Source organism: Parasteatoda tepidariorum, chromosome 8 (genome assembly GCF_043381705.1).
Source record: "Parasteatoda tepidariorum isolate YZ-2023 chromosome 8, CAS_Ptep_4.0, whole genome shotgun sequence".
Classification (NCBI taxonomy): Eukaryota; Metazoa; Arthropoda; class Arachnida; order Araneae; family Theridiidae; genus Parasteatoda; species Parasteatoda tepidariorum.
In genome coordinates this window covers 16,446,828-16,461,950 of record NC_092211.1, presented here as the reverse complement: position 1 = coordinate 16,461,950, position 15,123 = coordinate 16,446,828, and the positions used below count along the sequence as shown (strand labels likewise).

The following is a 15,123-nucleotide window of genomic DNA, read 5'->3' as shown; positions in this document are numbered from 1 at the left end:
TTTTCATAGTAAAGAAGTTCATATGTTTAAATAGTCTTTTCTTTGTCTTATGGAATTTTTTGAGATTTTTCAATATAATATTTCTTTACTTTATGATATTTTAGAAAAATGACTTCAATTGTTCACATGTGCCCCGATTGGAGGCACATGTGAACATTGAATGGGTTGTAGCTTACTATGTGAATTTAAATTCTACAACAGTACTGTCAATAAGAAAATAATTTTTCAGCTGAACAATAATTTTTCCGTTGTTGGGCTTTTCGCAAGTTCATGTTCCACGGGAGTTGTAATGGGCCTTTTTCTTTCTTCTCTAATACTTTTTCATGTCTAATACTTTCCATTCGTAGCTTTAGCAATTCTATCTTTCTCAGGTGTATCAGTTAATATGTGCAATGCGCGATAAATATATTTAATAATAATAAAATTTTTAAGGAAAAATTAATAAATTAATTATGAAAAATTGAAATAATAATTTTAAATGCATACATATTTTTTAAACTTATAATATCATGAGGATAATAATCTTAATACTATATAGGGGCTATGTGAACTGTTCACATCAGCCCCAGATGTTTTGTTCACAAGTGTCTCATCATCCTTCTTAAACCTAACTTGAAAAATAAAGAAATTTTAATTGAGTGAAAAAAAAGAAAAAATGTCATAAACTTACCTGAATGTTCATATAATGGTCTGCAATAGTTGATTTTAGTTCATTGGTTGATTTATACTATGCTTTCACTTGAAGAAGCGAGTGATTATAATACACTGGTTATCATAAATTAAGGAAAAATCACAAAAATAGCGATAACTCTTTCAAAAGTAAGCCAAACCGTGCAAAATTTGCATATGTTGTCCACTAAGAGTAGCTGAGTAAAATTGCAATATGCAAATTAGTGGCGCTGCACTCGGCTTACGTCATCTGCCTGGAGCATAAAAGTCCAAGTTTGAGAGAAAGCACACAAATTTTACTGTGATTGNAAACGAAATATACAATTTTTTCTAAATTTGTTCTCTGTGTGCATAAGAAAGCGACAGTAAAAGTTGCGTAAGATTCTAAATCAATTTGGACATTGAAAATACGCTACGCTTGAACCAGATTGCGAAGATAAAAACAATCCAACATTAAGTTCTGTTTTGCGAAAATATTTAGTAGAACATTTACTTCTGTGCCTATTATACCGGTAAAACATTTTTCTCTCTTATTTTAACTTACTGTATGTGAAATTTTTATTTTTTCTAGACCGGGATCTGTACAGACTAAAAGTCAAGTTGAAAGTGTCCAAGGATTTGCTCAATTTGTTGTGCCCATGTTTATAGTCTATGCAAATGTGTAAGCTTTTTCTTCCTCTCTCTAAGCGTGCATTAAAATGTTTTGTTGACATCCATTCTTAATCATTGAAAATTGTTATTTATGAATGTTTCCAATTTTTAGGATACCACGAGATAACTACAGAATGAGTTTAAATATGTACTTAAAGCGGCAAAGATTTCTGCTGCATGGATTTGAAGGCAGATTGCTCAAGCATGTACCAAAAGTAAGACTTTATCGTCATTCCTTTATATATCTATATATATATATATATCTCTTTACTTACTTACTTTCTTTACTTTTGTAAATATCGTCTGCGCGTGTGGTTAATTTCAGATAATTTCATTTCAAAGTCTNAGGGACCTGTGGCACGACAGCGCGATGCGCTACCGCTCAGCCACCGGGCGTCACTTACTTTCTTTACTTTTGTAAATATCGTCTGCTCGTGTGGTTAATTTCAGATAATTTCATTTTCCAGTCTAAATATCTGTACTTTTCTAAATATCGTTTGCTTATTAATTGCATTTTTCTCTCTTTTGTTTTTGGCAACTATTGCAATGTTTACTTTTGATGTATTTGTTCTATGTAGTACTTTTCTATGTAGTACTTTTCAATTATTCGAGCGGATATTAAGGAGAATGCATACACCACAAGAGAAAGCACAGATTTTATGGTGGTTCATAGATTTAACGGTCCGTTAATTTGGTAATTTAACGGTCTTATCACTCGTATACTTGACATGTTGGAAAACTTCGTATTTCCACAACTAGAAGAGCTTCAGCCACATATCTTTTTGCAACAAGATGGTGCACCACCTCATTGGGGTATAATAGTTTGTAGTTCTTTGAATGACCATTTTCCAGGAATATGGATTGGGCGAGGAGGACCAATTCCTTGGCCACTCAGATCACCTGATATAACGCCGCTGGACTTTTTTCTTCAGGGATTTATAAAGGACAATGTTTACAGGAGGATCGTGTCGAACATTGATGACCTGAAAGCCAGAATTACAACCGCAATAGCCTCTATGGATGCCGACATGCTTGCCGCTACCTGGCTTGAAATTGTCAATCGACTTGATATTCTCCGTGCAACGAAGGAGGCACACGTGGAAGTTCATTGACATGGGTCATGAAACTTTTTGAGTCTATCTAACCATTTATGTTATTAATTTTAATCTATCTTTATTATTTTATGAGTTATTAAATATCAACATGGGTCCGGGAATTTATAAGCACCCTGTATTGTAACGCGATGTCCAGTTATTTCGATAGTAATAATTACATTTTATTTATTGACTTCGTGTTCTTTGCCTTTAATATGAGTACGTTTTCTTATAAATCCCATTTTGACCTACAGCCTATCTTCATCTTCTGCGAGCGTCTTTTGTCACTGATGAACGAAAATTTTTTCAACACTCCGTTAATTATTGAAGATCTTTTTAACGGACCCAACCAGTTCTTGGAGTTTTTTTCCTCTCGATGTCGCCTTCTCAGGATAAGCTTCTCTCCTCAGAAAAAGTTCCCCGATGGACAAAAGTGGGCACTATCCTTGCCCAAAACAGCCTATATGAACGGTATAGTGGAAGAACCCAGGCACTGTGCACCACCATCACCACCCAATGGGGAACAGGATCACGAAGACGACAGACCGTTTTGGGACTCCCCTGACAGGTAAACATATTATCTGACAATTTCTCATTCATCTCTGAAATGGGTTGTTAGAGGTGGTCATTAAATAATTACCAAATCTTCAATTCCTTTTTTTATTTAAATCAAATTCATTAAGTAAATTATATAATAATATAGTCATAAGTAAATTATCAGACTATCTTACACTGCTCTCGTATATACGCTATCAAAGTTCATCATAAATATCTCTATAATTCACTAATTTTTAAACTATTAATCTCCTTTTTTTATTCTAAATCAAAATCATTAATCATGAAAATCCTTATTTAAGGTGATTAATCGTTAGGGCATAGTGATCATTAAGACTACCAACCTTTTTGGTTTTTTTGCCCGATAAATAAATGAATTGATAGAGAATTCGGTTGCAAAATTTTCTCGGAAAATAAAAATTAAACCGCTAATTTCTGAAAAAGAGAGATAATATTTTTTGCTCTTGTTCAAAACTTAAGCTAAGTTTTACTTAATTACCATTTTTAAAAATAAATATTGAACTATTTTATCTTAAACTTCGGGTCTTAGAGTAAAACATATTGTCAAATTTTGTATTCATTTCTGGGAAAACTAGCGGCATAGTTTTAAAAGAAATAATATTTGCTTATATAAAGCATTATTAACTTTTTGAAAAATGTGCTTTAAATAATGACAGAGAAAGGTGATTTTTAATTTAAGCATTTAACACTTTTTAAGCTTAACATTTTAAGTTTTTTTTTTTAAATTACGTAAAATAATACTAAATTTTATCATTTTTTTTGCATATTGCTTTTACAGTTTATTCATTAACATTTTTGTCAAGAAACACTATCTTCTAGTCTCAATTAGTTGAAATATTTGTATGTCGTAAAACTGTTCAAAAGGTTACTTGAATCTAATGTCTAACCGTTCTTATAATATTTCACTGCAAATAAAAACTCCTGAGTAACGAGGGTATATAGTATTTATTTTTTGCGTAGATAATCACTTTGTGGAGGCATTCAGACAGAAAAAAAATTATTTTAAAATAATTATTTTTTAAGAGATAAAATTGCTTCTGAGTTGTCCGACATATTGGTGGTTAGATCTTAAGAGTGCGCCATATCACGGGAGAAACTTTTGTAGCAAGTTTTCTTTCCCCTTTATAGCTAGTCTAAAATTTAAAGGAAATAAATAGTGAGCCAGTTTAGGCAAATTTAGTTTCAATTGCTAAAAAAGTTTCAATTGCTAAAAAAAAAAATTAAAAATTAAAAACATCGAAATCTAAACAAATTATTGGAAGGGAACTTCTCCATTGCTGAATATTAAGTTACTTTCTTAAGAAATTTTTTTTTTTTATATTTTAATTTTTTTCCAGTATTTGTAACATTAAGGCCTACTCTAGGTTTGTATTAACACTTTTTTCAAATTTTAAATTAATTATGGAGGTGAGAAATGATTTGCTACGAAAAGTTTCTCCCGTGTTATAGCGTCCTTTGAAGAGCTTAAGTATAGGTTTGAATTTAAGAAAAGAAAGAAAAAATCAAGCAAGTCATTCTGTTTTTCGATTCATTTTCTAATTTTCTATTTTTTAATTCATTTTCTAATTTTCTGTTTTTCGATTCATTTTCTAATTTTCTGTTTTTCGATTCATTTTCTAATTTTCTATTTATTTACAATTACTGTAATCTTTTTTTCTCGTCAGCCAATTGACCCCCGAAGACTGTGTGCAACAGCAGCAGGCATTTCTCAATCACGTGGGTGGGTTCCGTCCTCCCATGGGTGGTGACATCAACTACAATCTGTCAGACGATGAAGAGAACGGGCCAGAACCTGAGATGGAATACACCAACAAATCTATCAGTAATGCAGAGTCTTCCAAAGATCAGCCAATCAAAGGAGAGACGATCGGTAGTTCTGAAAATCTTGAACAAAAAGATGTGGAAGTTAATACAGAGGAAGGTGCGTAGCTAGAACTTGTCATTTTTATTTCAATAAAAAAATATACATGAAAAATTGCTATAACTATTTGTAAGGCCGTGGCCGAGAAAAGTATACTTTCTACTGTTGTTGTCGGCCGTTAAAGCAGAGAGGACGCGATTGTTCTTGTTTTTCAGTGGCGCCATCTATGGCCAGGAATTAGACTTCTGCCACACCCATACGTCTGACCCATTCGCACATCCACTAATTCATCCCCAGATCGTAATTTTGACCTGAATCAGTGACGACCAATCTCTAATTCAGTACCCCCAGAAGCATAATTTGTGATGGGATCGTGGAGGACTTTGTGACAAGACAAATTTTACTTTATATCCGTCGTTGAACTGCAGACCCAACTACTAATGTTCAACTCCGTAGCTTTGTAATTTTGAACCAATCCAGAAGACAAGGAAACTCCTGCATCATTACCCCCAGGGGTATTGATTTGCTATGGGAACCCGTGTTCCCATAACAAATCAACGAAGAACTTTGTGACTCGATAAATTTAACGTGCATTCGTCACCAGTAACTACACGGGGAGTCTTCGGCCGGTGGGGATCGAACCCTCGAACTCTTGGACATGAGCCCAGTGCCCTACCAACCAGGCTACCCCGGACTGACAAAACAAATTTAACATGCACCAGTCACTATTTGCTAAATGGGGAGTCTTTGGACTGCTGGATTCGAACAGCTATTCTCATAAACGTGAGTCCAGCGCCCTGCCAACCAGGATATTCCGACCACTATAATTTCTACTAAATTCAGTAATTATTAAATGTCGTTAAGAAGCTATTTTCCGATCTATAATTTTTGCAGTTATCTGCCAACACTTTTACAAAATTAAAAAATAATATAAAAAAAACAATGAATTACTTTGCATAGATAATTGTGGGTAACATTAAAGGCTTTGTGTGAAGAGTGGCCAACATCGGGAAACTATTTTCTCTTGAGAGTTATGAATTATTATATATTTATATATATACTCTTTTATTGAGTTTTTCAATATCTGTAGATCGCGAGGAATTGGAAGATGATTTTCCAGATATTGAAAGGAATGATGAAGAAGAGGATGATCCATTGGACGATCTTAATTCCGAAGAGTGTAATGAAATCATCGATTCTGTCTTGCAAGAAAGCCCTTCAGAGCAGAACACCCCCCTCTTGAACGGACTTCAGAAAAAGAGAGACATTTTCGCCAAAAAGGATAATAAAGGTTGGATAGAAAGTTTTATCGCCAATATTGAATGATTCTAAAAATTTATTTTAAAATCTCTGCTGCAAAAGTTTTACTTAAAAGTTTCAATTTATTGAAGTAAGGAATAAAACGCAAAATAAATGTATTAAGTTTTAACTAGAAGGCTTCGCCCCCTGCTCGATGGTGCTCGCCAACCCTCGGAACTGCTTTCGCAGTTCATTTCGGATTGCTTCACAATCCGATGCTCGCTTTGCTCGCTCATTGGATACGTTCTTAACGTCTAGCTTTTGTATACTTTTTTGNGAAACTATTTTCTCTTGAGAGTTATGAATTATTATATATTTATATATATACTCTTTTATTGAATTTTTCAATATCTGTAGATCGCGAGGAATTGGAAGATGATTTTCCAGATATTGAAAGGAATGAAGAAGAAGAGGATGATCCATTGGACGATCTTAATTCCGAAGAGTGTAATGAAATCATCGATTCTGTCTTGCAAGAAAGCCCTTCAGAGCAGAACACCCCTCTCTTGAACGGACTTCAGAAAAAGAGAGACATTTTCGCCAAAAAGGATAATAAAGGTTGGGTGGAAAGTTTTATTGCCAATATTGAATGATTCTAAAAATTTATTTTAAAATCTCTGCTGCAAATTTTACTTATAAGTTTCAATTTATTGAAGCAAGGAATAAAACGCAAAATAAATGTAAATATCGTGATTTCAATTGAATTGTATTTTAACAATGTGTTATGTGTTACAAGATAGTTTTTAGAAAATAATTATTTTCCTTATTTATTTAAATAACAATGTTGAATAATGTTGAAAGCGAAAGAGTGAGAGCGAATTCAATTCCGTTTGAGGTACTAAGTTTGAGGTAGATTAATTTCGAAGTAAATCCACGACTTGTTTCTATTGCAAGATGATAAGAAATGCATTTCATAAACATCTTTAGCTTTGAAAAATTATTTATTATTTGCTGCTACTCGTTCCGAGTACGAAGGAAAAAAAGCGTAAATATAACATAAGCACTACTCTTTCAATCATGCACAAAGATGAAAGCTTACGCCGAAACAATTTTAAAAAATTGGAATAGTTTCATTTTTTATTATTATTTTTCAACTTTCTCGGTGACTTTTCATTATTAGAATAAGAAAAAGCAGATTCAATATTATTTAGCGTCAAAAAGGATCTACATTCTAAGCTTTTTAGTACAATCTTCCAATACATCGACCCTAAAATCATAACGACCGCTGCACAAAGTTCCGTTTACTATACCCAATATATACCTATACCCAATGTTATTTAGACGCCCATTAAAAAGTCCACATTGAATCGGTTATTCAAGAAAGACACTAAAGTTCAATTTTTTCAATTTTCCAAAAAAAAAAAAAAAATCCATTTGACGATGACTCGTCAAATTTATCACAGTTTTCTAAAAAATTACTCAAGCTGGTATTTTATTATTTTTGCATACTAAATGTGAAATGATTTGAGTTTATTTGAATAAAGAAAAAGTTGCGAACATTCAAGATTCAAATTCCAGATATTATCGTTACAAAATTAATGAAATACTGGTTACTTCATATCGATAATCAAAACTCTATTTCATCTCATCATGCAGAAATTGAGATAAACCCAGTGCATACTGTACGTAGCCTTTCATTAAATTAAAAATATTCAAACGGTTTTGGAGCTATGTGGCAAGCGCAAACTCTTCGTTTTTATTATTAAGGATGACACTCTATTACAAAGTGTTTCGTAATTACAGCCCTTAATATATATTTTTAGATTTTTCATCAAACTGAATATGAAAAACTATGCTAATCTCAAACTAATATTTAAGTCAAAAGGAAAAAAAATTCTAAATTCTGACACATCGTAATAAATGAAGGAAAGAACGAAAAACAGTAAAAGCCAGTTTATTTATTAAATGGCGGCATTAGAATAAAAAATACATTCGATGAAAATAACCAGTGTATGTTTGTCATTGTATGCATAAATAAAGTAGTCAGACTCGGTGTTCTTAATGATTGTAGGTTGCTCAACGTTGTCGATTGAAGAAGAAGCTTGTTGGAAGCCTCTGACAAATACCAATATCATCGATGCTCTATTGGCTGACCATTACATTATGGGAGACGAATTTGCCAGTCAATTGAGAAAATACCAGGTATACCTTAAAATTTAATTTGAAGTAGCGTACATTATGTGATTTGTTACTATGTAAGCTTCAAATGATGAACACTTTTTCAGGAAGAAAATGAACGGTTGGTAAAAAAAAATTTACCTATTACAGACTTCATCAAATTAAAGATAGACATTTCATTATTTGAAGATTAAATATAAAAGTTCATTCCATGTAGTCTACAGATTTGAAACCAAATCATAGCAGGATAACGTTTTTTCAATATAAAGCTAAACACATTCTGAATACTAGCTGCTGATGGAATAGCTGTTTAAAACATGTTTCTAGGGTTGGAAATAAGTGTATTTGTGAGACTTTACGGTTGGGGACGATAAAACCAAGCTCGTCAACACGTAGAAACATTTTATTTTATAACCGTCGTTGAACAGCCTATCCAATTTTTTGGGTTTACGACTACTAATGTTCAACTCCATAGCCTTGTTATTTTGAACCCAATCCAGAAGACAAGGGAACTACTGTATCACGTATTTAGAGATATTTGCCTTCGTGGAGGACTTTTTGATGAAACTAACCCGTATTTGCGTTACATGGAGAAGAAAACAGCGAAAAAATCCCATGGTTAGCCTGACGACAAAAGGACTGTAACCCATGATCAGTCTACCACTGAGGATATTTTACGTCAGCACTGTGGTCTGTGTGAACTGGGTGTGGAGTTAGAATCGACCAGCTGTCGCTGAGATAGAGTACGGGGTCACCTCATTGGGAGGCGAGAGCTCTATCCCCTGAGCCACCACGGCTTTACGTGGAAACATTGTGGAAGCTATATTTAGCTGTACAGCTGTATGCTAAAGAATAAATAGTTACTCTAGGTTGCGTGAATTTTTGATCGGTTGACTCAGCTGTTTAAACTTGAACTTTTTCATTGTTCTTTTGAAAAAGTTTTTGATAGAAATTATTTCTTAAGAGGACGATATACCATAAGAAAAATTTTTGATCACAAATTCTTTTCAACCAAAGTAATTTAAAATTTAAAGTTATTTTTTTACTATAACCATTTAATTGTCAAGCAAATGCAGAGTAAGCTATAATGTTTCAATTTCTAAAAAAATACCTAAATGCAAACACATTATTGAAAGAGAACTTGCTTAGATTGCTTAATTCTAAGTCATCCTCTAATCTGTTTGAATTTTGATATGCTTACTCCTGTTTTTTTGCCTGAACTTTTAATTTTAAATTACTTATAGAGGAGAAGAAAATTTGTGACGAACTTTCTGGCATAGTATGGTGTCCTCTTAAAAACGAATCTAATGCGCTTAAATTAAAAAAAAAAAGTTTTTACTATTTATTTGGTTTATAATAACATAATAAAAATATTGTAACTATCAAGCTTTTAAAAGCAATACAATAATTCAAAAGATATATGGATTATCAATACAAAATTAGCATAACACCGATACGTTGCATAACAAGGTTAATTTACTAAGCATTAAAATATGATACTTGCATATAATTATAATATCTGAAAAATTATAATTACGAAAATATCTAGTCAGTGGATATATATATTCGAAAAATTTTGGAATAGTATAAGGAATGAGATATCAAAAGCAATTTTTTGATTACATGAAATCAGACTTTTGCCCTAATATCGATATTAAATAACTTTTGATTTGATGCTTCAACTCTGGGATTTTTCTAAAACCGTAAGAATGAGATTGATTGTGTGGAATTTTTATAAAATTTCTAACTATACACAATTTATTAAATAAATAATAATTCCGTGAAACTAATGCGGTAAGATACACTTGGCAATATAAAAATTTAATTTGCTTCAAAAAAAAAATATGAAGAGGTTAAGAAACGTCGATAAGTCTCGAGTGCTCAAAAATCGGCTCTCATTCTCAAGACTAGACCAGATTTTAATGAAGGAAACAAAAGTGATTTTAAACAAAAACGAGCTACTTGAAAAAGATGGAAAATAAAGATAAAAAACATATCTAGAAGAGTCACAGGAAGTGGGGGGGGAGATAATAAAATCGAAAATAAAAAAATAAAAGTAAAAAATAAAACTAGGAAAAACGCGGAGACAAATCAGGACAAGAGCATTTCCATTTGCCATACAGAAATGGTGAACGCATATCATTAAAAAAGAAATGAATCTTTAGTGTCAATTTTTTGTGCGCAACTTTTTAAATCACTTTTGTTTCCTTCATTCACATTTGGCGATTCTTCAGATTGGTCACCTATTATTGAGCACTCGAAACATGCCGACTTTTATAACCGTCTTCATTATGTTTTTTAGCAAATGAAGTTTTTATATCATCAACTGCATATTTTATTTTAAATAATAAGATAATAGTGTTTTTGTTTTATACTTTCAGCGTATGATGAACAACAGATCGAGTGTCTGGGATAAAATAGCAATGGAAGTTGATCCTGTTATTCTGTCAGCATTACTCTGGAGTTGGCTTGATCAGCTAAGGGTTAGTCCACATGTATTTATCTAAATTTCTTAAATATACAAGAAATATTTATTTCTTAAATGCATGCAATAGCAAGAAAACTTGTTTGGTACAACTCATTTAATGAAAACAAATTGTTTTTAATTGATTTTAAGTTTACTAAAAATTTTAAAAAAAGTTTAAACTCTCGATATTAAGGATTCGTAAACGCCGCCACCGCTGTTTTGGTGATCAACTTAACGTTTTGTTTTGGTGCTTAAAAACTGTCAAAACTTAGAATCTTGAAATTACGAAAATGCTTAGAAATATGTGCAGGAGTTCGTAAAAGCAAAAAAAGTCAAATTAGATAGTTACAAAATCTCAAGAATTATCTCCTGTTATACTTGTAAGTAAAAAATACCATGCGGAAGGCTCTACAGGCCTCAGAAATACAACTACGGAATTGAAATCTATTTTTCAATATTTATGATATAGAAGAAAATAATTATTAAGAGAAATATGGTTTTTATTTTACGAAATAGTTTGACAAAACAATATTGGGACCGGGATAGCCTGGTTGGCAGGACGCTGGACTCGCGTTTGTGAAAATGAGAGTTCGAATCCAGCCGGCCAAAGTCTCCCGTGTTGTAAATGGTGACTGGTGTTCCTTAAATTTGTCGGGTCACAGAGTCCTTCATGTTCCCATAACAAATTATGTCTCTGGGGGTACTGAATTGGAGATTTATCGTTCTCTGGTTCAGGTCAAAATTACAATTTGTGAATGAATGATGTGTGAAAATGAGTCCGCCCTATAAAACAGATGTGACGTATGGGTAAGGCAAAAATCGAATTCTTGGCCATAGATGGCGCCACTGGAAAAAATGACACGGATGTTTTTACTACTGTTAATTAAACTGCAACATTTTGATTAAAGTTAATTTAATGTTTCCTAAGTTAAGATTTTTAAAATATTTTCCAAAAATAATTTTTTTAATTTTTTTTCTTCTAAATAAATGGAATTTAGAAGATAAAGTTTAAAATATCGAGAAAAAATGTTTTATATAAATTAATCATTAAAAAAATCAATCTAATTAGTAAATAAATGTCATGTATTTTTTTGTGTTAGTAATAAACTTATGTTAAATAGATTCACATTATTCTCATAACCCTGAGTCTACATTAGCTGAAATGAATTCAGTTTTAAGTTTAAGCTTATTATTGAATATAATTAAACGAAACTATACGTTGACTAATGTTAAAACACGCAAATTAAATATGTAACTACTTAAACATGCAATAAGTATTTTCCCGAATATTATGTGTTCCATTCGTTGAAAAAACAAATAAAAATAATCTAAAGTAGCAATTAACAAGTAAATTAAGAACGTTTTCCACCATAATTTTTTTTTCTTATAATTTATAATTTAACAATCAAGTATTATTAAAAAATCGAGTATTATTTAGCAATCAAGTATTTCACAGGTGAACTACCTGTTAAAGTTCGTGAATTTTTAGAAAAATTATGACTGCCGTTATCATCGACCCCGTTTTCATTGTCTGATGTAAATGGTGTTTTACTGTAAAGACTGTTCTTTTTATAAAATATTTTTTTCATGTTATAGGAACCTGTATTAAACAGAAATGATTTGTCTGTGATTGTTATTAGAGCAGATCGACCGATGGAAATTTTGATGAAATTAGACAACGTAAGAAAAATATATTTTCTATTTTTTCATTAAATACCTAAAACTTTACTTACGTAAAATATTTTTATGTAGGGTGTTCTGTAAAGACCACTCTTAATGTGCACTTTTAAAATACTTATAAAAAAGGAACAGTATACACAGTGGGGATCACAAATAATTAATATTTTAGCTAAGAAAAGAGCAAATATATGATCGAAATCTGACAAATTACAGTAGAGGAGGCCGCAAACCAGACTGGTTTGAGCGCAATTGAAGACAAGAGTTGAAAGACGATTATCAGGAAGTCCTTCAAGTTTCAGCCTTCAATTAACCTGTTCATTATGTTCACTTCCTCAGCTATAATTTGACTGATTTCGACATCGTTTATGTTTTTATTTCCTCACCCAAATATTAATTTGCGACCAGCAATGTCCACACTTTTTTTTCCTTTTTCCTTAGGGTTCTAAAAATACATACTAAATACGTTTTTTACAAAATATCCAGCAACGTTTTTTACAAAATATCCAGCACATGTGATACATAATACTCAATCATAAAATATTTACTTTCGAAAATTTTTTTTCCTTTTTTTTTGTTAATTTAAAATGTTAAAAATTAGGTTTGAGAGCTGAAAATTTTTAAAGAAAATATTAGAAGGATTTTCATGCTTTGCCTTACTTCGAAAAGCTGTATATTATAAAAACGTATTTCTGTTATAAAAACAAATCAAATGGGCTTCTCTAAATTCGGGCTAGAGTAGTTTCAACTAGAAGCTAGATAACAACTTAAGCCTAGATATAACTTTTTTCAAGCGGCATCATATACATGACTTTTTCCTAACCCCTTCAGGACCTGCAGATGAAAAAAAAGTGCTTTCCTAGGCCAAAACGCAAGTACGTATACGTACTAATACGAGATGTTATACTAGAGTACAGTATTGAGACAACATTTATGTGATCTTGGGACGCTAGAGTCCGAAAGGATTGTTTCACGTATGATACCGTGAAGTGCGAATCACGCTTTCAGATAGCAAGACAGAAACTAACGTACTTCCTTCTTCTATGACTCTCCAGAGGACAGTATTGAGACAACATTTATGCGATCTTGAGTAGCTAGACTCCGAAAGGATTGATTCACGTATGATACCGTGAAGTGTGAATCACGCTTTCAGATATCAAGACAGAAACTAACGTACTTCCTTCTTCTATGACTCTCCACACGCTAATGGTGAAAGCATGCGAAGTGTTGCCATAGGTAGAGATTTCTGCTCTACGCCACCTGTGGTCCATTTCGATCACTAATGATAAGCCAATTATTGCGAAAATTTTGCTTCCAAAAATAATTTTCTTTAATACCAGTTTTCTGAAATTCTATTTCAGTGTTGATGGCATTAATAAGCGAAAAAAATAGTTGAAAAACCTTTTTCCCGAAATATATCAGTAATACATTGTTTTGTCAACTGTACGGTATTATGATTGTAAATAAAAATGTAATTATGTAACAGTTTCACATATATTACGATTTTTTTCGTTAATTATATAATTTTTTGAAGTATTAAAACGTGTTTATTTATTCGCAGGGTACTCGGTATACAACAGAATATTTAGTAAGATTTATCGCCAGATTACAGCCCAAATCCACTGCAATTCGAACGGACCTTTTAAGACGTTTAGTTGCGTCGCTCACCCACCAGTCCTTAGGTATACAAGGGACATTGAGGCCAGTTGGCATGGAATGGAATAAACTTCGCCAAGGCACAGCTGGTCAACTCATGTTGTTTATAGACAAGCTCTACGAAATGATTATCGGTGAATCAGGACAAAAATGTACTTTTTAGAGCTTCGAAGAATTGCTCATATCGACTTGCTTTTAATCGCCAGGTTAACAAAAGCTCTGTTTGAAAAATTTCCGTTTGTTTAATCAAACTATAACACGAAAGTAAAATGTAATTTTTTAATTTAGAATGATATAATGCTGCGAATTTAACCTTAAGAATTTTTTTTTAACACCAAAGCAACCGTATGCTTATGATTCCATAATAATCACCCTTATTATTAACAATTAAGTCCAAAAGTATGCATATTAAGTGTTATCAAATTACTCAAAGAAAAAAAAAAACTGCAACAAAATATAAAAAATCAATATTAATGAAGATTGAATAATTTATATTAAAATCAGCTTGACTGCCGGTAGATAGGGAAAGAGAGTGCAAACAATAAAAAATTCGTCTGGCAATTTAACTTTTTGTTGTTGATGTTTTTAATCTGGTACTCCCAGCTCATGCTGTCATATTTTGAAAATGTTGATTCTGAATATATATATATGTACACAGTACACTCTTGTTATCTCGAACTTCTATACCTCGAAACCCTTGTTATGTCAAATCGACGTAGTTTTTCGAAATAGAAATTGACTTTTTTTGGAAAAAACCACTTAGTAAGTTAATTGTAAACCACTTTTTTTCTATTTAATGCATAATTATTTTTGTCCTGCTTCTAGAAATAAGATTATCATTGTTGTATTTAGACGTATAGTTAGCTATCATTACAAACATATTTAATAGTAGTTATTCTTATGTTTCATGACTCTACTATTCAGAGTAATATTTTACAATATATTCTTTCTACTTTTAGTTCTGAACTTGTTATCTTGAAAACTGGCTATTTTGGAATTTTTTTAGCATCCCCTCAACTTTGAGATATCGAGAGTGTATATATATATATATGCCG

General features: G+C 31.9%; 1 protein-coding gene across 2 annotated transcripts in view; it reads left to right on the top strand.

Moving 5' to 3' along the window:
• LOC107446398 (protein tyrosine phosphatase domain-containing protein 1-like) overlaps positions 1–14,532 on the top strand; it is a 102,578-nt gene extending 88,046 nt beyond the window's left edge. For both annotated transcript variants that reach the window (XM_071184465.1, XM_071184464.1), the window contains exons 9-17: positions 1,241–1,330; positions 1,433–1,535; positions 2,669–2,982; positions 4,655–4,911; positions 6,508–6,708; positions 8,162–8,292; positions 10,650–10,751; positions 12,332–12,415; positions 13,974–14,532. In XM_071184465.1, the coding sequence (XP_071040566.1) occupies positions 1,241–1,330; positions 1,433–1,535; positions 2,669–2,982; positions 4,655–4,911; positions 6,508–6,708; positions 8,162–8,292; positions 10,650–10,751; positions 12,332–12,415; positions 13,974–14,231 (1,540 nt within the window). In that variant the 3' untranslated portion in view covers positions 14,232–14,532. The remainder of the gene's footprint in view (positions 1–1,240; positions 1,331–1,432; positions 1,536–2,668; positions 2,983–4,654; positions 4,912–6,507; positions 6,709–8,161; positions 8,293–10,649; positions 10,752–12,331; positions 12,416–13,973) is intronic.
• Positions 14,533–15,123: the final 591 nt, after the last annotated feature.